Here is a 21,838-nt window from a genome sequence, read left to right on the forward strand (position 1 = left end):
TCCAGCAGCGACTCGGGGCGGGCAGAGGCGGGACCGAGGGCGGGGCGGCCGCAGCCTCCGCCATTCCCCGTTCCCTCCCTCCCACCCCCCGCCGCAGTGCACCACCTCCCCGCCCCCCCTTGTCCCCCACCGCGCGCGCTCCGCCCGCCCCGGAGCCTCGCCCTCCGCCACGATGAGCAAATGAGCGCGAGCGAGGGCATGAAATTTAAATTCCACTCAGGGGAGAAAGTCCTGTGCTTCGAGCCTGACCCCACCAAGGCGCGAGTGCTGTACGATGCCAAGGTGCCGCCGCGGAGGGACAGGGAGGAGGCGCGGGTCGGGGACCCCGGGACGGAATGCGGGTGTGGGTGCGGGTGCGGATGGCGGCGGGGAGAAGGGGAAGCGGCCGGGCCTGGGTGCTCCCTGCCTGTGACACCTGGGCCTGCGCGGCGCCGCGCGGAAGGCAGGGGGCGTTCGCGGGCGCCGCGCTGGGGACTCGGGGCAGGAGTGCTTCCGCTTCCGGTCGGCGTACGGGGACTGCGCACGCGCGGCCTGAAAGCTCGCGCCTGAGGTGTCGCGAGGTTTTCGCCGTGCGTCGATTTGTGCACGTGACTTCAGTGTGGGCTGCGTGTCCAGGAAACCGCTCACGGAATGGCGCCTTAAGTCCCTTCGTCCTGCGCGGAGCGCCTCGTGGGCTCCCGTGTGACCCCGTGACCGACCGACCCAGGTCCTAATCCACAGGGCCACAGCGCTACCTGTCGATTCGCGACGTCATTATCCTGGGGCCCCAGTCGTGCTTGGGACCCTCCCGTAGGGTCCAAGGGCTAGGTTGACCCAGTGTTATCTTCCTTCAGGGCCTTTATGTTTTCAATCTCCAAGTCGCACCCCCTGCCCATCAGGGGCCTCGCGGGGGACTGAGTCACATTTGTAGCCCCTTAGGTCTGGATGGCGAGAGGGAGTGGGCATCGCAGTCTGGTGGTGGGGTTGGCCTGGGGTCCCAGGTGCGTCCGAGCAGCGCTGCCCATTGGGGGACTTACCAAGGACCCCGGGTTCTGTGAGTTATATTTTAGGGTTCCGCCCCGGCAACCCTTGTCTCTGATTTCCCTCCTCTTTCCCCGCCATGAGTATCCCCTGGGGTGACACGCCCCATCATTTGCCCCAGATGTTCCCTCTGGGGACACCGCTGGAAGGGCTGGGGCTCCGGACACAGTGGAGTTGGAGAGACTACAACTCCCATAGGTCTCAGGGCTGCAGCTCTCTTGTCTGGCCAGGACTCTTCTTTACTGACAAGTTGGCTGGCCAATGGCTTTAAAAGATGCACCCAGTCCCGCACTCAGAGACCAATCACGGGGAGGTTGGAGGGATGTTTCCTTTTTTGAGGCATCCAGTCAGGAAAAAAATGGAATTGAAAGGAAAAATGTTTCAGCACAGCTCGCGGTCTAAAAAAGGAGCGAATACTTCCTTTTCTTTTCAAAAAAGGTCTATGATCTAGTTTTCCTGCTCTAGCTTCCAGTGTTCTGTATATTCAATCATTTGTGGACAATATTTTCTGGTTTCAGATTGTGGATGTTATTGTTGGGAAAGACGAAAAAGGCAGAAAGATCCCAGAATATCTAATCCATTTTAATGGTTGGAACAGAAGGTGAGTGTATTTGTTAGACCGGACTGAAAATTGATCATCTTTGCAACACAGGAACGTTGGGTTTTGTTAAGTTTTAGAAACACTTGCAGAAAAGTTTCATGTCCTATTTTTGCTTTTTTAAGTCAAACTTTGCCTATGCAGAAGAATGATTACTTTTAAGTTGATTATATTTGAGTTCTCTGTGGGTAATTCTGGAAGCCCCAGTTGCTTCTATGTCTCAATGAGTTCCTTTTTCAGTTTGTTTGCATTTTTTGTGATTTTAAAATATTTAAATAGTTTTTCAAAATGTAAGTCATTCTGGGACACTTCCGTTCCTGCGACGTGCTTTTGGCACTTGTTTTATAGCGAATTAACATACTGAATTTCATATCCTTTTTTGTTTGTTTTGTAGCTGGGATAGGTGGGCAGCTGAAGATCATGTCCTCCGGGATACCGACGAAAATCGGAGATTACAGCGTAAATTGGCAAGAAAAGCTGTAGCTCGCCTGTGAGAATACAACAATCCTGACAAATGGGTTTTCTCTTAATGTGTAGAATTTTTAGGGTATAAAAGTAAACATATGACAAGCATGGTTTATTATGCAATTTGACTTATTAAAAATGGGTTAGCGAAGAGTGTCTGTGTTGTATTGTAAATAACTGCTGTGTTTTCCGAGAGGATGTTGTATATATAGTAGTATAATAATGTGAAGTGGAGATCACCATTTATGTTCTAAAGCTTAATTGTCGGATGCTTAAGAATCTTTGTTGTTCTATCTTGCTTTTTTACTTTGAGACCCTTATCAGTCAACATCAAAATTTATTTCAGTCGTGTGTTTTTTTGTTTTCCAGAAGCACAGGAAGAAAGAAGAAGCGCTGCCGGTTGCCTGGTGTTGATTCTGTCTTAAAAAGCCTCCCCGTTGAAGAAAAAGATAAAAGCGATGAGAACTGTGAGTGGCCTGAGTTATTTTCTCTGGTTAAATGAACTTTTACCTCCCGGCCAGCATGGCTCAGTGGTTGAGCGCCGACCTATGAACCAGGATCCTGGTCATGGATCAGGGCACATGCCCGGGTTGCAGGCTCCATTCCCTGTAGGGGGTGTGCAGGAGGCAGCCAATCCATGATTCTCTCTCTTCATTGATTTTTCTCTCTCTCCCTCTCCCTCTCCCTTCCTCTCTGAAGTCAATAAAAATGTATTTAAAAAGTTATAATAAAAGAACTTTCACCTAGTTCTTTTATACGTACTGCAGGACTGAGGGGGGAGGAATCATTGAAATTACACAGGGAAAGATTTTTAACTCATTACATATGATATTTGCCCCTTGCGATTTTGACAAGTAAGTTAGCAGTCAATAAAATCATAATTCGTCCTCATCAGACATGCTTCCAATCGCTGCCTTCTCGGCCAGTGTCTGTACTCATCCCTCGGGAGCCCATTCTTATGGTACCTCCTGGGCCTGGGCCTCACTTTCCAACACAGCAGGTAACCATGGGATCCTAGATGACTGAACACTTTCAGATCATTGTCTTTATTTATTTTGCTTTTTTAAAAGATATTTTTATTGATTTCAGAGAGGAAGGGAGAGGGAGAGAGAGAGATAGAAACATCCATGATGAGAGAGAATCATGGATTGGCTGCCTCCTGCACGCCCCCCACTGGGGATTGAGCCACAGCCTGGGCATGTGCCCTTGACCGGAATCGAACCTGGGACCCTTCAGTCCACCGCAGTCTGACACTCTCCACTGAGCCAAACCGGCTAGGGCTCAGATGATTCTCTTGGGTGTGTTCTGCATTCATTGAAATCGGTGTTCTAGTTTTCAAAATAAATTTCCATTCTGAAAGGTACGATATTTGCGTTCGGCATTTAAAGTATATGTAGGACTGCAGTGTGTGGATACCGGCAGTAAGACACGTGCCACCCTAAGGAGCTGGAAGAGCTGGGAATTGGCTAACCCAGGCTTGCTTGGTGTTTGTGTCTCACCTAGCTGTAAGCACTTCCTCTGGTGACAGCAGTGAAGAAAAGGATGGCGCAATAAGTGAAGAAAGTGACATTGAAGAAAAGACTGAAGTGGTAAAGGTTTCATTGTGAAAACTCTTTGGTATTGATCTTAGTGGTAGAACTCTCCAGTCGTGAATCATTTTGTAAAAATACATTTTTAACCAAATATTATAAAGTTGCACTTCCTATTTAATGAAAAGTAACTCTCGTTTATAGTCACCGTATGACCCCCCCCCAGTGGCTCTGTACAGCCATAAAGTATTTGCACAAGTCATAGTGACCTCTTACTTTTCAGTGACATTGTGAACTTGCTTTTTATAATGGTGACTACTTTTAAATGCTGTGTGTCAGGTTAGCATCTTCTGCCTGCCTTCAGTCCTACCTGTGAAATGAAATGGGGAAGAAAGAAAGCATTTGCAATGCGGTTAGTGTCCTAACACGAGTGAGCGTGGCCTTTAATGCGCTTTTCATCAGAACACGTATCGTTACGGGGGTAAATGTTGAGGATTAACTGGCTTTGTATCATAGAGGCTTTCAAGTGTTCGTCCTCTGGATATGGACTCCCCTACTAGTTTAAGACGTTTAAAAATACGGAATTTTAATGTCGCAGAAGGAAGGACTGGAGTCGCGCAGGAAAAGGGCGATGGAAGAGAGAGCAATAACTATAGACATCCCCGACGTTCTGAAGAAGAAGCTGGAGGACGATTGCTACTACATCAACAGGAGGAAACGGGTACGCATGGTGTCTAACAGAACGTAACCCCAGTGCCCAATCCCTGCGAACCTTGGGGCAATGAAACTTCCATGTGAAGTTGTATGCCGGGTCAGGTAGCGCCCTGCTGCTGAGTGCGTTCAAGTGTGCACGGTCTTTCCCAGCCTGGCTGCCCAGTAGAACCCTCTAGGGCAGTGGTCGGCAAACTCATGAGTCCCCAGAGCCAAATAGCAACAGGACAACGATGGAGATTTCTTTGGAGAGCCACATTTTTTAAACTTAAACTTCTTCTAACGCCACTTCTTCCAAATACACTCGCCCAGGCCGTGGTATTTTGTGGAAGAGCCACACTCAAGGGGCCAAAGAGCCGCATGTGGCTCGCGAGCCGCAGTTTGCCGACCACGGCTCTAGGGAGCTTTGCAAAGACCTGCTGCCTGGACTTCCACTCAGTGCCCGTGGGCTCCGTGGTGGGGGCGGCGGTGGAACCAGCCTGCAAGGCTCCCCAGGTGGTTCTAATGGCTCACTAACAGACTCGCTGCTCGCGTTCATTTAAAAAATGAATGCTGTAATGTACATGGTGATAGGATCGGTACACAAAAAAACCATCAAAGAGCTTCAAAGTGTATTTATTTAAAAGATTCTTTTCCCGCAGAGTAGGGTGGGGGTTTTTTGAGTTTGAAAAGCTTTTGTAGAAAGACCTCCGTCGGTTGGCGTCAGTGGCCGAGACGGTGGGATGTGTGCGGCAGCTGTGTCCATTTTTGTTGACAGTTAGTGAAACTCCCGTGCCAGACCAACATCATCACTATCTTGGAATCCTACGTGAAGCATTTCGCCATCAACGCAGCCTTTTCCGCCAATGAGCGGCCCCGGCATCATCACGCCATGTCCCATGCCAGCATGAACGTGAATTACATCCCGGCAGAAAAGAAGTGAGTGGGAGAGGGGGGTTGGCATTGATGGTTCTCTTTTTGTGTAGCAGAGAAGTGACTTCTATTTAGAAGAGGTAACACTGTCTCCACTTCAGAATTATGAATTCGTTTAATGTCACTTAATATGCAATTTAATATCAAAATGGGTTTTATTTTTAAATGTTCCGTAACTGCATCTGGTCTGGATGCAACACCAAGACCAGCGTGTTCAGTGATCTCATTTAGGGAGGTGACGGTTGAGAAGCACCGGAATGGGCAGTGAGGCTTGGATCAAAGCTTGTTTACAAACATGCCTTATTCTGGCCTGAGTAACCGTCCCCTGGGTCTGCCTCAGTGCCCGAGTCTCAGCCCGATGGAGTAGAGTTGGACCAGAGGTCCTCAAACTACGGCCCGCGGGCCACATGTGGCCCGCCGAGGACATTAATCCGGCCCGCCGGGTGCCGCTGCCTGTCCTGCTTAGCAGCCGACTCGTCCCCGGCCCGCAGTGCGCATAGGAATGTGTTCATAGTTGTTTTTTAAACTATAGTCCGGCCCTCCAACAGTCTGAGGGACAGGGAACTGGCCCCCTGTCTAAAAAGTTTGAGGACCCCTGCATAGAGTGTTCGAGTTCAAACAGGTGTGAGGCATTCATGGGTCCCGCCCCTTCCGCCCGCAGTAGTTGGGGTCTGTCCACCTTCTGCAGCACAAGCTGCTTGGGCTCCTTGTGGGGCGCTGAGCGCATGCGTGTGTTCAGTGTTGTGAGTTAAAATCACTGCAGACTCCCCGCACTTTACATCATAAGCCCGCGTTCCCATTGAATTCTTGGTTGCTGTTGGCATCTACAGATTCGTTTTATTCTTCAGGTGTGTGGGTGTGATATACAGTGTTTAAAACTCGGCCTTATTAAAAATGTACAACCTCGTTGTGACATTTTGTTTTGTGTTTTTTTTTTTTAATATATTTTATTGATTTTTCACAGAGAGGAAGGGAGTGGGATAGAGAGCTAGAAACATCAATGAGAGAGAAACATCGATCAGCTGCCTCCTGCACACCTCCTACTGGGGATGTGCCCGCAACCAAGGTACATGCCCTTGACCGGAATCGAACCTGGGACCCTTCAGTCCCCTGGCCGACGCTCTATCCACTGAGCCAAACCGGTTAGGGCTCGTTGTGACATTTTGGCAAGTTCTGTGTCTCGCATCTCTGATCGCTTCTTTTTAATCCTTCCAGCGTTGACCTTTGCAAGGAGATGGTGGATGGATTAAGAATAACCTTTGACTATACTCTCCCATTGCTTTTGCTGTATCCATATGAACAAGTTCAATATAAAAAGGTGACTTCGTCCAAATTTTTTCTTCCCATTAAGGAAAGTGCCACAAGCACCAGTAGGTAAGTCCCAGCATGGAGACCTGGGTTGGATTTTGAGCGGCTCTCCCCCTTCCCAAAAGCAGCGGAGTGAGGAGAGCAGGGCTGAGGAGGGAGGAGATGTGGGGGTGAATGTAGCTCCCTCGCTTGCTGGTTGTGGGACTCGGGGAGGTGCCTTCTGAGCCTCTCGCTTCCGCCTCCCCGGGGAAGAGCATGTGCCTCCTGGAGCCGTCAAGTCAAGGTTCCTGCCCTTCTGCGGGGCTGTGTCACCGTGTTCGCCCCGTCGCTGACCCAGCACGCCCACATCTCTCTTCCTGGAGGGACACAGAAGTCCCCCGACCTAACGTCTCTCCCATCCGCACAAGCTGCTTCTCCCTCGTGCCTCTCCTGCGTGGTCTGTCTCGTGACGGCCACTCGTCCGTCCCCTCCTGCCTGCTCACCCCCTGCCCGCCCCAGGACACTCACAGCTTCCCCTTGGCACGCTCCGCTCTGCGCGGCCACCTTCCCTCCATCCTCTCCTCCCTTCGTCGCTCCTGCCTCCTGGTTCTCTCGCTGCCTCGTGGTGTCTTTTCTCAGCCTGTCTTCCTTTCCTGTTGCTGTCACCCCAGGGGAGAGGCCCGCACAACTCACTGGGGACCTGCGCCAATGTCCCCACGCCCTACTCCGAACCTCCAGGTCCCCGTGTCCCCGGGGAGCTGTGTGCTGCCACACAGTTGAGGCCGTCAGTCATTACGTAGGTTCTGCAAAGGTTCCCCACGCCGGGCGCACGACACCGTGCCCTTTCTCCCGTAGGAGCCAGGAGGAGCTGTCGCCAAGCCCGCCTCTGTTGAATCCGTCCACCCCGCAGTCCACGGAGAGCCAGGCGACCGGGGAACCGGCCACCCCCAAGCGGCGCAAAGCGGAGCCCGAAGCCCTGCAGTCCCTGCGGCGCTCCACGCGCCACTCCGCCAACAGTGACAGGCTGTCCGAGAGCAGCGCCTCGCCGCAGCCCAAGCGCCGGCAGCAGGACGCATCCGCCAGCATGCCCAAGCTGTTCCTGCACCTGGAGAAGAGTAGGTCCTGTCCTGGGCACCGGGGTCCAGCCAGCAGGAGGCATGCGGGAGGGAGGGAGGGAGGGGAGGAGCGCCCGCACAGCCAGCCACACGTGCCGGCTGTCAGAGGATGGGGGAGGCATTTCCCACGGCCTGGGAGCAGCCGGCGGAGACACGCGCCTGCTGGGCTTCAGCTCTGGAGCTCAAGCATGTCAGACTTGCAGCCGGCGGGCCGCATGCCTCGTTTATTTAAATGAGGCATGCCGGCCGCGAGTTTGACATGCTTGCTGTGGCTGCATGCTTGGTGCTACTGGATTAGCTCGGGGTCACAAGCCAGTGATCAGTCACTCCCCATTCCCTCCCCTGATGCCGGGCACCCAGCACTTGCTTGCTGCCCCTAGGATTTGCCTTCGGGCTTGAATGGTTACTGATTGAATCATAACAATATGTGGCCTCTTGTCTGTGGCTCCTTCTCAGCATCAAGTTTTCAAGGTTCATGGTGCTGTAGCTTCTATTAATAGTTGAGTCCTTTTTTATTTTGCCCAAGAATATTCTAGGTGCTGTCTTATAATAGGAGGGTCTTATTGCTAGAGATGGCTGGAAGTCTGCTCGGCAGTTTTTCCTTCCCAGCCCTGTGATTTCAAAGTGAATAACTCACATCTGTTCCTTCCGAAGAAACACCTGTGCATAGCAGATCCTCCTCACCGGTTCCTGTGACCCCCAGCAAGGAAGGCAGTGCGGTGTTCGCCAGCTTTGAAGGCAGAAGAACTAATGAAATCAATGAGGTAGAGAGTGCGTGTCTGCTGCTTGCCCCCGGCGAGCCTTTTGTGGTTGCTTAAGTCCTGTGGCAGGAAATCGGCTTTCCTCAGAAGCCTCTGTTGCTGTGACCATAAACAGGATCCTTCAGATGATGTGTAACAATGTGTTCTTGGGTTTCGAAAATGAGAACATTGTTACACTCACGTTTATCTTTTATCTTAAGAAATTGTTAGGGCTGAAACATGAGTATAGTTAAGTCCTCACTTCCCGTCATGGATACGTGCTTGGACTTTAAGCAAAACAACATACAATGAAACCAGTTTCACCACAGGCCAGTTGATAGAAACAAGGTCAATTCCTGGCATCTCATCAACATTGTAACGAAATGATGTGATCCGAGCACCTCCTGTATTTTCATTTTTTTAAAATATATTTTATTGACTTTTTACAGAGAGGAAGGAAGAGGGAGAGAGAGTTAGAAACATCGATGAGAGAGAAACATCAATCAGCCGCCTCCTGCACTCACCTCACTGGGGATGTGCCCGCAACCAAAGTACATGCCCTTGACCGGAATCATACCGGGGACCCTTGAGTTCACAGGCCGATGCTCCATCCACTGAGCCAAACCAGCCAGGGCCTGTATTTTCATTTTATAGAATAGGCGTCAGAACACTTTCTCTGCAAAAGGTCAGAGTAAATATTTTGAACTTTGGCCACACAGTGTCTGACAAGACTGCCCAACTCCAAAAGTAGCCATAGACACTGTATAAACAAATGAGTGTGCTGTCTCCAATAAGACTTGAATACGCACACAAATTTGAATATCAGGTCATTTCCATGTGTGATGAGACGTTGTTCTTTTTTTTTGCTATTTCCCCAACCATTTAAAAATATAAAATCCATCCGTAATAATATTAACAGTCATCCCTTTGAGGGCATGCTGTGTGTCCGCATTATGCCAGGCACTTGACCTAAATTACCTCATATTCTTCCCTTGCACCGGGTTTCCGTTTTACCAATGGGGAAACTTCATTTTATTTTAAATCTTTGTTGTTGAAAGTATTACATATGTCCCCTTTCTAGCCCGCCCCTGCCCCCTGCCCCAGGCCTTCCCCACCCAATTGTCTGTGTCCATGGGTTATGCATATATACATACAAGTTCTGAGGTTGATCTCTTCCCATCCACCCAGCCCCGGGAAACTTCATTCTAAAACTCTTTTTATTATTATTTTTTTAATATATTTTATTGATTTTTACAGACAGGAAGGGAGAGGGATAGAGAGTTAGAAACATCGATGAGAGAGAAACATCGTTCAGCTGCCTCCTGCACACCCCCTACTGGGGATGTGCCCGCAAGCAAGGTACATGCCCTTGACCGGAATTGAACCTGGGGCCCTTCCGTCCACAGGCCGACGCTCTATCCACTGAGCCAAACCAGCTAGAGCAAAAAACTCTTTTTTTTTTAATATATATTTTTTATTCATTTCAGGGAGGAAGAGAGAGGGAGAGACAGAAACATCAATGATGAGAGAGAATCAATGATTGGCTGCCTCCTGCACGCCCCCTGCTGGGGATCGAGCCTGCAAACCAGGCATGTGCCCTTGGCTGGAATCGAACTTGGGACCCTCCAGTCTGCAGGCCGGAGCTCTATCCACTGAACCAAACCAGCTAGGGCTAAAACTCGATTTTTAAGGCCACTTAACTGATGTAGGTATTGAGTTTCTCCAGGATTCAGGAGATGTCTCAGGCCCGCAGGCTATTCTGTGACTGTCCCCTGGGGCGGGATTTCCTTGTTTCCGCGTCTGGGGGCAGGTGACTGTACCAGGCAGAGAACATTTGGTGATGGAGGGTCAGCAAACTTGCCGTAAAGGGCCAGATTGTAGGTATTTTCAAGGTTGGCATCTATTTTCACTCAACTCAGAGGGTCAGATTAGCTTCCAAAGTGAATATAACAGCAGCAATTCCGGGATTTTGGAACAATAGAAGTATTACTCCAAACATCTTTGGGCTCTTTTTTTACTGCTTCATTCTCGAATACAGCAGGATTTCCAATAAAGGAAAGGCGCAAAATGACCTAAGTAGTTACAGCTAATTTATAGGTAGCAGCTGTTGAAAACCAGGAAATCAAATATTTCCCTAATCTAACTTTAAGTCTTCTCTTCCACAGTTTCATTTATTTTTATAAGCTGATATTTATTTTAATAGTGACATATTTTGTCCTCTACTTAATTTATTGTCATAATTTTCAGATGATTAGAAGTGTCTCCATGTGTTGCCAAGGAAGTTGGATCCTCCTGTGATTGATTTAAAAGGCAAAAAGGTTTTGAAAAATTATAGTCGAAAACTATAATATGTATGCTAGTACATAATCTACATGGAAAACATATATGTATATCTTCTCAGGAGCCCTGTATCCTAATTCCACCAGTAAAAAAAAAAACGAACATTAACATTTCGGTCTATACTTCTTGATATTTTTCCCTATGTATGTACCTAATAATTCTACACAATATTTTATATTGTGCATTTTTTTTTGCAAGTGTTGTGTTGAACTTAATTATTTTGTAGCTTGATCCTCTTCAGCATAAAAACACATTATATCCTCCTATGTCCTGAGATCATGCCCACAAAGAGCTCCATGGGCAAGTCGGAGGGCTACCTTCAGGACTTCCACACTGTCAGGAAATTGTCACTGTTTCCTCCCTTTCCTGGTCCAGCTGTGGAGCAACTCCTGAGGTGCCAGAGGGCCGGCAAGCTTGGGGGCGGGGGGGGGGGGTGCGACACGTGATTGGGCACAGACTGGCAAAGCACGGGTATTTCTGCCTGCCGGGACTCCGGATGTTGAGACTGTTGGTAACGGAGTGTTAAGATGCAGTAACGAAACGTTCCATTTGTGCCTTTCCCAGGTCCTCTCCTGGAAACTTGTGCCTGACAGTTACCCTCCAGGCGACCAGCCGCCGCCCCCCTCGTACATTTACGGGGCACAACACTTGCTGCGATTGTTTGGTAAGAAATCCCAGTCCCGCCGAAACCGGTTGGCTCAGTGGATAGAGCGTCGGCCTGCGGACTGAAGGGTCCCGGGTTCGATTCCGGTCAAGGGCATGTACCTTGGTGGCGGGCACATCCCCAGTGGGAGGTGTGCAGGAGGCAGCTGATCGATGCTTCTCTCTCATCGATGTTTCTAGCTCTCTGTCCCTCTCCCTTCCTCTCTGTGAAATATCAATAAAATATATTAAAAAAAAAAAAATCCCAGTCCCCGCCCTGGCCGGCTTGGCTCGGTGGATAGAGCATCAGCCTGCGGACTGAAGGGTTCCCAGTTCGATTCTGCACAGGCCTGGGTTGCGGGCTCGATCCCCAGTGTGGGGCGTGCAGGAGGCAGCTGATCAATGATTCTCTCTCATCATTGATGTTTCTATCTCTCCCTCCCTCTCCCTTCCTCTCTGAAATCAATAAAGAAATATATTTAAAAAAAAAAAAAAAAAAAAGCCGAAACCGGTTTGGCTCAGTGGATAGAGTGTCGGCCTGCGGACTGAAAGGTCCCAGGTTCGATTTCAGTCAAGGGCATGTACCTGGGTTGCGGGCACATCCCCAGTGGGAGGTGTGCAGGAGGCAGCTGATCGATGTCTCTCTCTCATCGATGTTTCTAGCTCTCTATCCCTCTCCCTTCCTCTCTGTAAAATATCAATAAAATATATTTAAAAATAATAATAAAAATAATAATAAAAATAAATAAAAAAAAAAAATCCCGGTCCCTGCTTTCTTCTTCCTCCTCGCCCCCCCCCTCTCTTTTTTTTTTTTTGCTTTGATTTTAACAAACTTGTTAGCTTATGTTCATCTTGTGGTAATTTTGGGGTCTAAGAAAAATTACTCAAAGGTACCTCTTAAAAAAAAAGGGCCCTATTTTTAATAAATCTTACACTTCCTAAAAATTATATTTGTAATATTTGTACTATTGCTGTGCCTTTGTGTTCTCTCAGAGGTCTTAGTTTTGTTTGATACTGTAGGTGTTAATTTCAGATCAGATAAGGATAAACAGACCCGGACGATCCTTGGGTGTGTCCTACCCGTTGCCAGATTCTGCCCATGGTAAATGGTGTTGCTTCTCTTTTTAATGCAGTGAAACTTCCAGAAATCCTTGGAAAGATGGCCTTTTCTGAGAAGAACCTGAAGGCTTTACTGAAGCACTTTGATCTCTTTCTGAGGTATTTTTATTACTTTGTCAAAAGTTACCTCTACTGCCTTTTATGACTTTCCTGAATTTCTCTTTAGCAGGTGTAAAAGCCAGCTCTGATATTTTAAGTAGTAGCAGTATTACCTAAGTATAGTTAGTTCTAACTGTAATTGTAATAGAGGGGGGTTCTAGCTATTTCCTTTGTCCATAATTTATTTATCTGCTTTCTAAATCAAGGGTGCTCATTGTATAGAGGTAAAATTTTTGGTGTCACTAGAAGAATCCAGGTGGATAACCTCGTGAAAAGAAAGTTGATTTTGCCCGGCCAGTGTGACTCAGTGGTTGAGCATCGACCTATACTCATGGTTTGATTCCGGGCGGGTCAGGGTACATGCCTGGGATGCGGGCTCAGTCACCAGTGTGGGGCGTGCAGGAGGCAGCCAATAAATGATTCTCTCCCATCATTGACATTTCTTTCTGTCCCTCTCCCTTTCTCTCTGAAATATATATATATATTTTAAAGTTGATTTCTACAGTAGAAGTGATTAAGATAACTTAGTTTTGTATTTTTTACGCCGGAGTACCTTAAGTATTAGACTTTTCTTTATTGCAAGTACATTAACTTAAATATTAGCACTGCCAGGTTGGATTTGGGGGTTTAAAGTTAAGATCAATGACTGTTGTTGACATTGATGTTGCGCATTTCCTTTTTTGCAAGTGTTGTGTTGAACTTAGTTACTTTGTAGCTTGATCCTCTTTTGTGAATGCAGAGAAAGGTATTTCCTCCACCTGATAGAGCCAGTCATTTTAGCATATCATAGGATCCTTTACTCCCCGCTACTCCCCCTGTCCCCCCATGCTGTGGCCCAGCTCTCTCCGGCTCCCCCACCCAGATGTCTGTTGCCCAGGTCCTCTCCTTGGTGGTCAAGGCTGCCGGCACCCTGGCTCACCCAGCTTGTCCTCTTTTCTTCCTTCTCTTTAAGCTCTTGCCCCAACCTGCAAGAGCTAATCCAGTGCCACAGAGTGCAGAGCACTCCAGCCAGAGAACTCGGTCTTGGAGTTTTTAAAAGATACTTTCAAGTAGGCATTTCGAATAAAGTAGCCCTGAGTGAAAATAGACTTGGGAACATTGTATCATAAACAAGTTGCAAAATGATCCTCTTCCCTTCCAGCCTCCCTGTCAAACAAACCCACAATTCCATTTGGCATAAAAATTTTGTAAGCTGAGCCCTGGCTGGGTGGCTCAGTTGGAGCATTGTCCCATACACGAAAAGGTTGCGGGTTCGAGTCCTAGGCAGAGCACGTACCCAGGTTTCAGGTTCAGTCCCGGTTGGGGAGAGTACGGGAGGCAACCGATGAATGTTGCTCACATTGATTTTCTCTCTCTCTCTCTCTCTCTCTCTCTCTCTCTCTCTCTCCCCCCCTCTCCTCCCCTTTTCTCTCTCTCTAAAAATCAATAAACATACCCTCAGGTGAAGATAAAAAAATATTTTTATAAGCTGAAAGCAATTAATGCCAACCAACTGAAGAGATAGCTATAAGTTAGCATAGCAAAAACTGCTAATTTTGAAGTATGCCCAATACAAAATAGAAATTGGGATTTTAGGAAGTAATTTTAAAATATTTACAAATAAATATAGTAATTGGTTTTGAAAATGTATCCAAAGGCATCAACTAGAGCAGTGGTCGGCAAACCTGTTGACTAACCGGTTTGCCGCTCTGTTGACTAATGAGTTTGCCGACCACTGAACTAGAGAATCGGTGGACTCATTAGTTGCTGTAAAAAGGATACAATCAAAGAAGGGAAAGTCCACTCTTGAATGAATTTGAGCTCGGTTTTCACTGAAGAAGGTAATGCAGAGGTTCAGCCCTCCACGGCAAAGTGGGTGACACTTCAGAGGAGCATCTGTGTGTTACAGACTCTTGAATGCTCAGGCATCCATGCCAGACCTAAGTCAGTCTTGCTTATGTTTCGGTTCTGTAGGCTGGAACTGGAACACTTCCGGCGTGACAAATCAGGGCCCAGAGTCCTCTGTACTCGCTGTACCATTCAGTTTCGGTGTAACTTGGCCCCTGGAAGCATTGTGAATTTCTCAAGTGACACTTGCTGAGTTGATAACTTATTTTTTAGAGTTCATTTTTAAACCAGGAAAATGAAGAAATAGCCACTGAGGCCTTTTTGCACGGAAATGTTTCTATAATCAAGGCTGCCACCTAGCGGGTTTAGGTTCTGTTTCTGTGTGTACACTTGACAGTGAAAGGACTCTGATGAAGTAGTAATTAATGTAGAAGCTGCATATGTGCAGTGAGAGTAATCGGTACAGTGTACAGAAATCGAGATTAAATTTTTCGTCCTAATACCAAAAAAGAATGACATGTGAGAGTGGTCAGAAGTTAAGATTTCACTTGCTGGTATGTAAGCCCTTTGGTAATCACTGGAGCCATTTCTTCTTTTTCCAGTTTTTGGGTTTTTTTTAAATATATTTTATTGATTTTTTACAGAGAGGAAGGGAGAGGGATAGAGAGTTAGAAACATCGATGAGAGAGAAACATCGATCAGCTGCCTCCTGCACACCTCCCACTGGGGATGTGCCCACAACCAAGGTGCATGCCCCTGACCGGAATCGAACCCGGGACCCTTCAGTCCACAGGCCGATGCTCTATCCACTGAGCCAAACCGGTTAGGGCTCTTTTTCCAGTTTTTTTTTTTTTTTTTTTTAAGAATTTTATCTTTATTGTTACAAGTATTACATATGTCCCTTTTTCTCTCCTTTGACCCCCTCCAGCCCGCCCCCCCACCCCCTTGCCCTCCTCCCTATGCTATGCAGGGGTCCTCAAACTTTTTAAACAGGGGGCCAGTTCACTGTCCCTCAGACCGTGGGAGGGCCGGACTATAGTTTAAAAAAAAAAAACTATGAACAAATTCCTATGCGCACTGCGGGCCCGGGACGCGTCGGCTGCTAAGCAGGACAGGCAGCGGCACCCGGCGGGCCGGATCCATGTCCTCGGCGGGCCGCATGTGGCCCGCGGGCCGTCGTTTGAGGACGCCTGTAATATAGTCATGGCCATGCATACTAGTATATGCATACAAGTTCTTTGGTTGATCACCTCCCACTCACCCACCCTTCCCCGCCTTCCCTCCCAAGATCGCGCCCTCTGTTCCCTGTCTCCAGATCCACTCCGTTCATCCGTTTATTTGCTTCATTAGATTGCACGTAGGAGGGAGATCATGGGATACTGGCCTTTCTCTGACGGGCTTCTTTTCTCCTCGCAGGTTTTTAGCAGAGTACCACGACGACTTCTTCCCCGAGGCCGCCTATGTCGCCGCCTGTGAGGCGCACTACAGCACTAAGAACCCCAGGGCGATGTACTAGCGCGCCCACGGCTCTGGAAGAAGAGCTTCTCTGCTGAGCTCTGCGCTCTAGCTCCCCAGTGGAGAGCTGGGGAGCCGGTGGGAGAGGCGATGCCCACCCTAGCGGGGGCACTAGCAGAGGCGGGCCCAGTTTTTGAGTTATTACATACTGTAGTTATTTCTGTTACGTAGTACTTTCTTGATGCCTGATCAGCCTCTAACATCTGACCCCAGCCACTGCACGCGGCCCCTGTGGCGGCAGAAGAGAGCAGCCGTGTCCCCAGTGAGATGTCCGGGAAAGCGTGCGCAGGTCAGGCTGTTTCGGTGGGAATTGGGCATTATTAGCAGTCATCACACTTTTTAGTTCTTCGTTAGCACTAAGCAAAATGGTTTTTGCAAACTTTTTATTCTTAGATGATACTGAGCAACTCTAGCAAATTGGAGTTTTGCTCGGCAACTGCAAAGTAGTCCCCACGTATTTTAGAAGGAATTGCTATTGAAGGCAGACGAAAAGGTGCAGCCGGCATTTGCCTTGCCGGTGCCTTTTCCGTAGAACCTTATTTTTGGTGAGCTAAAGGAAGCGTTGCCTGACTTGTTTGAGATTTGACAGCCCTGCTTCGTTGTGGAATGTTACGGTTCCCGTTCTGTACGATGTGATGTTTGATGTCCTAAATAAAGCCGAGCCCGTCTTGTTGGAAAGAGCCAGGGGAGAGTTTCCCGTCTGGCCTGGTCCTCTTTCTTTACGGCGGAGAGCAGCAAGGTGACTTCGTGCCTCTTCACTTCTCCTTCGGTTTTGTTCGCCTCCGCCTTTCTGGGGACGGCCTGTTTGCTCTCCTCTGCTTCTGTGCCGCCTGGCAGGGCTGGAAGGCAGGCATTGGAGGTTGGTGCAGCTCTTGGCTGTCGTGTTGCCGCGCTCCGGGCTGCTCGGGGTTCAACCCGTTTATCCCCCGCCGTCCCGACCAGCTGCCGGTCCCTCAGGTCCCCCTTCTGATCCTCATCGCAGTCCCTCCCGGGCCTCACAACATCCAGTGATTGATATTTCACTCACTCGCCTGCCAGGATGTCTTAGAAAATCCTAACTCGATGGAAGGGATGCCGGTCCATACCAGCCTTGAGGATAGCGCTTGCCTTGTTCTGTAACTCAGCTCCGTTGTCCTTAATTTCCAAAGGTCACTCACTGGTCATGAACAACAAGGGCCACAGGGATTTTTTTTATTATTATTATTGATTTCAGAGAGGAAGAGAGAGAGCGAAACATCAATGATGAGAGAGAATCATGGATCAGCTGCCTCCTGCACGCCCCCTCCTGGGGATCAAGCCCACAACCTGGGCATGTGACCCGACCAGGAATCAAACTCTGACCTCCTGGTTCATAGGTCGATGCTCAACCACTGAGCCGCACCGGCCGGGCCACAGGGAATTTTTTTTTTTTTTATTTGTAAATGGATTCATCAAAGAAACTTCTGCACATACTGACCAGTGAGAATCAGAACCTCTAAATCGGAGTGGACATCATCTTAGTGCATGTCGTTGCTAAGTAACTCGGGTTTCGTAGCTGATCGGGAGTAGCGTTGGGGTCCACCCGGCTTTCATCTCATTGGCTTTACGCCGTGTGTGTACAGCGATGCCCCTGCAGCGGGCTCGGGATTGGCGCAGAAGTGGAATCGGTAATTCTTCATGGCCCGGGAAGGAAAAGTTCCCCTTCCAAGAATCTGCTCGCTACGTATCTCCAATGAGATGAACACAGACCGCCTCTTGGAACATTTATACAATTATGTATGTCGAGTTTACAATTCATTCATTTTCTAATGAAAAATGATTTTCTCCCGCCAAAGGCTTTTCTGAAGCACAACTTCTCGTAAGCTGAGCATGTGCAGCTAGGTTGACTTAACTATTGAAAATATTATCCCTTTTTTTAAAAAAATATTATCTCTTTATTGTGTATTAATAATTTTTCCAATAACTGGCCAGTTAACATATGATTTGAATGCCTAGACCAGCTGTGGGCAAACTACGGCCCGCGGGCCGGATCTGGCCCGTTCGGCTGTTTAATCCGGCCCGCGGAGCCGAAAGAGCGGAGGGTTCTCTTGCTCTCCCCTCCGCTCCTTTACTTTGAATTTATATTAGTTCACACAAACACTCCATCCATGCTTTTGTTCCAGCCCTCCGGTCCAGTTTAAGAACCCATTGTGGCCCTCGAGTCAAAAAGTTTGCCCACCCCTGGCCTAGACCATCCTTATAAAAATTATATATTACCTTCCTTTTGTCCATTTTTAAACGGTTAGTTTCCTAAACTGCCAAGCCTGCCGTTAAGTGTCACATCCATTGTGTTCACGTTTTCCTGTAAAGGTGTATTGCAAATAATATTTCAGTCACTTGAGCATCAGAATCTTGTATTCAAAACCACTGAATTACACAATTTTAAGGTGAATTTTACGGTGTGTGAATTACCTCTCAGTTAAAACAGAGGTCCAGGTATTGGCTATGGCTAAGTCTCAAGAAAAAGTACACCGCGAAAACCCAGTTTTGAGAATTTGAAAGGCTGTTTGACCCCATATTCTTTCAGGCCTCACTGCCCAGGGCCGGCCAACGTTCCTTTCCTCACTGCGCTGGGTTCGCACCTGCCCTGAAGTTCAGCACATCCAGCGCTGCCCTCATGCAGTTTCCTTCGTGAGCAAACGTGGACTTAGGTCCTCACACTTCTTTGGCTTCGAGATTCTGCATGAAGGGACACGGGGATAAGTACATACCACATTATGATGAAAAGCAATAAAAGGTTAATAAATGGGTCCGTGACCTCGAAAATAACACGAATGAAGAATCATGCAAATCCTAGCCAGTTCATCTTTGGAAGTCTTCATGTTTCAGCATTTTGCAACATCCATCTTCATCCTTCCAGAAGGTCATGAAGCAGCACAGGTAGTAAAGGGTTCGACTGCGTTTTCCTATTGATTCCTCCTCTTCCCACTCAGGTTTACAGCCTTCCGGAGAATGATTGAATAAGCCATTTTGGAGCTCCTTTGGCATGAGGTAAATTACAGCAGCCTGCAGTTCTATTCACTGTTCTGTCTTCACCGTTGTAAAGGTGACTTGCGAGACGATTTCACATCGTCAGCTTCTATTCGTTGTCCATTATTATCCAGAAAATAATTTGGGAGGAGGTGATTTGTGAGCGGAATAGAAACACGCCTATTAGTGTGAGGATGAGCGCTGTTTAAATGCGTGTGGGCAGTTCATAAAACAAAGTGAAAACCGAAAGGGCTGTACTGGAGGGGAAACCTAGTAAGATGTTCTTTTGATATATGATAGTTCATCGCACCTTTTATATCCTGTAGCACATCAAGCTTAACCAGTCATTGCACTGAAGCCCTTTATTGATGTGGTGGTCCAGAAGAAGCCATGGTTTGGTAGACAGATTGAGAAATATTTCTAGCTGGGCCTGCGTGGCTCAGTGGTTTCACGTTGACCTCTGAACCAGGGGGTCACCATCTCTCCCTCTCCCTTCCTCTATGAAATAAAAATATATATTTTTAAAAAGATTAGTTTCCAGCCACTATTTTATTTTATTTTTTTAAAATATATTTTATTGATTTTTTACAGAGAGGAAGGAAGAGGGAGAGTGAGAAACATCGATGAGAGAGAAACATCGATCAGCTGCCTCCTGCACACCTCCTACTGGGGATGTGCCCGCAACCAAGTTACGTGCCCTTGACCGGAATCGAACCTGGGACCTTTCAGTCCGCAGGCCGACGCTCTATCCACTGAGCCAAACCGGTTTTGGCACCAGCCACTCTTAAAACATTATGGATTTCACTAAAATTCCCTTTACCATTACCTGGGTCTCTACCCCTGTCCTTTAAAAAAATAATAAATTTTAATTTATTAGAGAGAAACATTGATTTGTCGTTCCACTTGGTTATGCATTCACTGATTATTGGATGTGCTCTGACTGGGGATCGAACCCACAACCTCGGTGTATTAGGACGAAGCTCGAACCAACTGAGCTAGCCAGCCAAGGCCTACCTGTCCCTTTTCCAGAGGCAGTACTTCCCCGAGTTGAGGTGTGGACTCAGATTGTACACATGGGACTCCTTGTTCTTGTGCCCTTCATGTTTTTGACATACACATAGATGCATATTTATACACACAGGTACATGTTTACTTACCTGATATGTATAATACATATATATTGACGTATCAATTCGTGTTTTTACATATCTACACATTTACTTTCACCCTAACTGCTGCATAAGGGCCTGTCACATGGCCCTATTAATTCCTTCACCATTGCCGGACATGCAGATTAGAATCTGAAAGGCTGTTTGACCCCATATTCTTTCAGGCCTCACTGCCCAGGGCCGGCCAACGTTCCTTTCCTCACTGCGCTGGGTTCGCACCTGCCCTGAAGTTCAGCACATCCAGCGCCGCCCTCATGCAGTTTCCTTCGTGAGCAAACGTGGACTTAGGTCCTCACACTTCTTTGGCTTCGAGATTCTGCATGAAGGGACACGGGGATAAGTACATACCACATTATGATGAAAAGCAATAAAAGGTTAATAAATGGGTCCGTGACCTCGAAAATAACATGAATGAAGAATCATGCAAATCCTAGCCAGTTCATCTTCGGAAGTCTTCATGTTTCAGCATTTTGCAACATCTACTCCCCTCCCTAAGCTGCAAAACAGCCCTTCTACATCGTTCCTTGTGTCCAAACGCCAGTCCCTAGGCCAGACACCCAGGATTGCTGGACGGGCAGCCACATGCTTGTCACATCTTCTAGAGTCTCACATTACCCCATTAGACAGACTGTATCAGGGTTTCTGGGTGTTGAGTTTCAGGGCAGCCATCTTGTGGGACAGATTGGTAACACAGGGAGCTAAGAAAAGAAAAAGTGGATGCAAACTTGAAATCATTTTGAAACATTCCACATTACCTCATCTCACACCACCACCGCCCCAGTGTTTTTATGCAGGACTGGGAATTGTGATTCGGTGGGCTCAAAGAAATTACAAAAATAAGAAATGAGTAAATTTGCGCAGCTGGCGTGGCTCAGTGGTTGAGCATCGACCTATGAACCAGGAGGTCACAGTTCCATTCCCGGTCAAGCGCACATGCCGGGGTTGCAGGCTCAATCCCCAGTAGGGGGCGTGCAGGAGGCAGCCGATCCATGATTCTCGCTCATCGTTGATGTTTCTATCCCTCTCTCCCTCCCCCTTCCTCTCTGAAATCAATTAAAAATATATATTAAAAGGCCCTGACCAGTTTGGCTCAGTGGAGAGAGCATCAGCCTGTGAACTCAAGGGTCCCAGGTTCGATTCCAGTCAAGGGCATGTACCTTGGTTGTGGGCACATCCCCAGTAGGGAGTGTGCAGGAGGCAGCTGATCGATGTTTCTAACTCTCTATCCCTCTCCCTTCCTCCCTGTAAAAAATCAATAAAATGTATTTTTAAATATATATATATAAAAAGAATAATTTTTTTTAAATTTAAAAAAGATAAATTTACAGTGATAAAAAGCAGGGGAAGAGATGATGGTCTGCTACTTTGCTCACTAATTGGTTTCCAGGGCAACTATTAATGACATGGAAAGGAGTTCATTGGTCATCCAAGGGATATTTCATATATAGTTTTGAACAGGGCAAACGCACTCCATTCGATAGTTTCTGAGGGGCCTCAGGTTTATTAGTCAATAAGGCAACCCAGTTCTTTCGGTTTTCTCAATGGAAAGGTCGTTTGAAAACCTGCATTTTATCATGCCAAGACATGATATGGTAAATATACCATGCATGGTATGATCAAGGTTAGGTCAAACAATATGCACTCTGGAAATAGGAGAAAACCAGTCTTGTCGTCTAAGTGGTAAGCAGCTAAATGCTCTTAGATTTTTTTAAAAAATATATTTTATTGATATTTTACAGAGAGGAAGGGAGAGGGATAGAGA

The 21,838-nt window shown here is 47.5% G+C and overlaps 1 protein-coding gene across 11 annotated transcripts; it reads left to right on the top strand.

The window, feature by feature from the left end:
* The first annotated feature begins 125 nt into the window (after positions 1 to 125).
* On the top strand, positions 126 to 16,670 carry MSL3 (MSL complex subunit 3). Of its 11 annotated transcripts, none has more exons than XM_080653303.1 (13): positions 126 to 282; positions 1,539 to 1,621; positions 2,013 to 2,108; positions 2,453 to 2,550; positions 3,587 to 3,678; positions 4,214 to 4,333; positions 5,081 to 5,241; positions 6,451 to 6,609; positions 7,378 to 7,637; positions 8,292 to 8,401; positions 11,282 to 11,381; positions 12,493 to 12,577; positions 15,821 to 16,670. In XM_080653303.1, the coding sequence occupies exons 1-13, from the start codon at positions 181 to 183 to the stop codon at positions 15,918 to 15,920; spliced, it is 1,566 nt and encodes a 521-aa protein (XP_080509429.1). In that variant the 5' UTR covers positions 126 to 180; the 3' UTR covers positions 15,921 to 16,670. The 11 variants fall into 11 exon arrangements, with proteins under 11 accessions (XP_080509429.1, XP_080509432.1, XP_080509433.1 ...); XM_080653306.1 differs by having other exon boundaries at positions 3,587 to 3,672; positions 4,211 to 4,333; XM_080653307.1 differs by having other exon boundaries at positions 3,587 to 3,672.
* Positions 16,671 to 21,838: the final 5,168 nt, after the last annotated feature.

This window comes from Plecotus auritus (genome assembly GCF_963455305.1).
Source record: "Plecotus auritus genome assembly, chromosome: X".
Taxonomy (NCBI): Eukaryota; Metazoa; Chordata; class Mammalia; order Chiroptera; family Vespertilionidae; genus Plecotus; species Plecotus auritus.

What these genes read in the sequence shown, in the direction of transcription:
- MSL3 (XM_080653303.1), top strand. Translation starts at nt 181, where the DNA reads ATGAGCGCGAGCGAGGGCATGAAATTTAAATTCCACTCAGGGGAGAAA. An exon ending in GAGTGCTGTACGATGCCAAG is followed by an intron (nt 283 to 1,538) that starts GTGCCGCCGCGG and finishes TTCTGGTTTCAG; the next exon opens with ATTGTGGATGTTATTGTTGG. An exon ending in CACTTTGATCTCTTTCTGAG is followed by an intron (nt 12,578 to 15,820) that starts GTATTTTTATTA and finishes TTCTCCTCGCAG; the next exon opens with GTTTTTAGCAGAGTACCACG.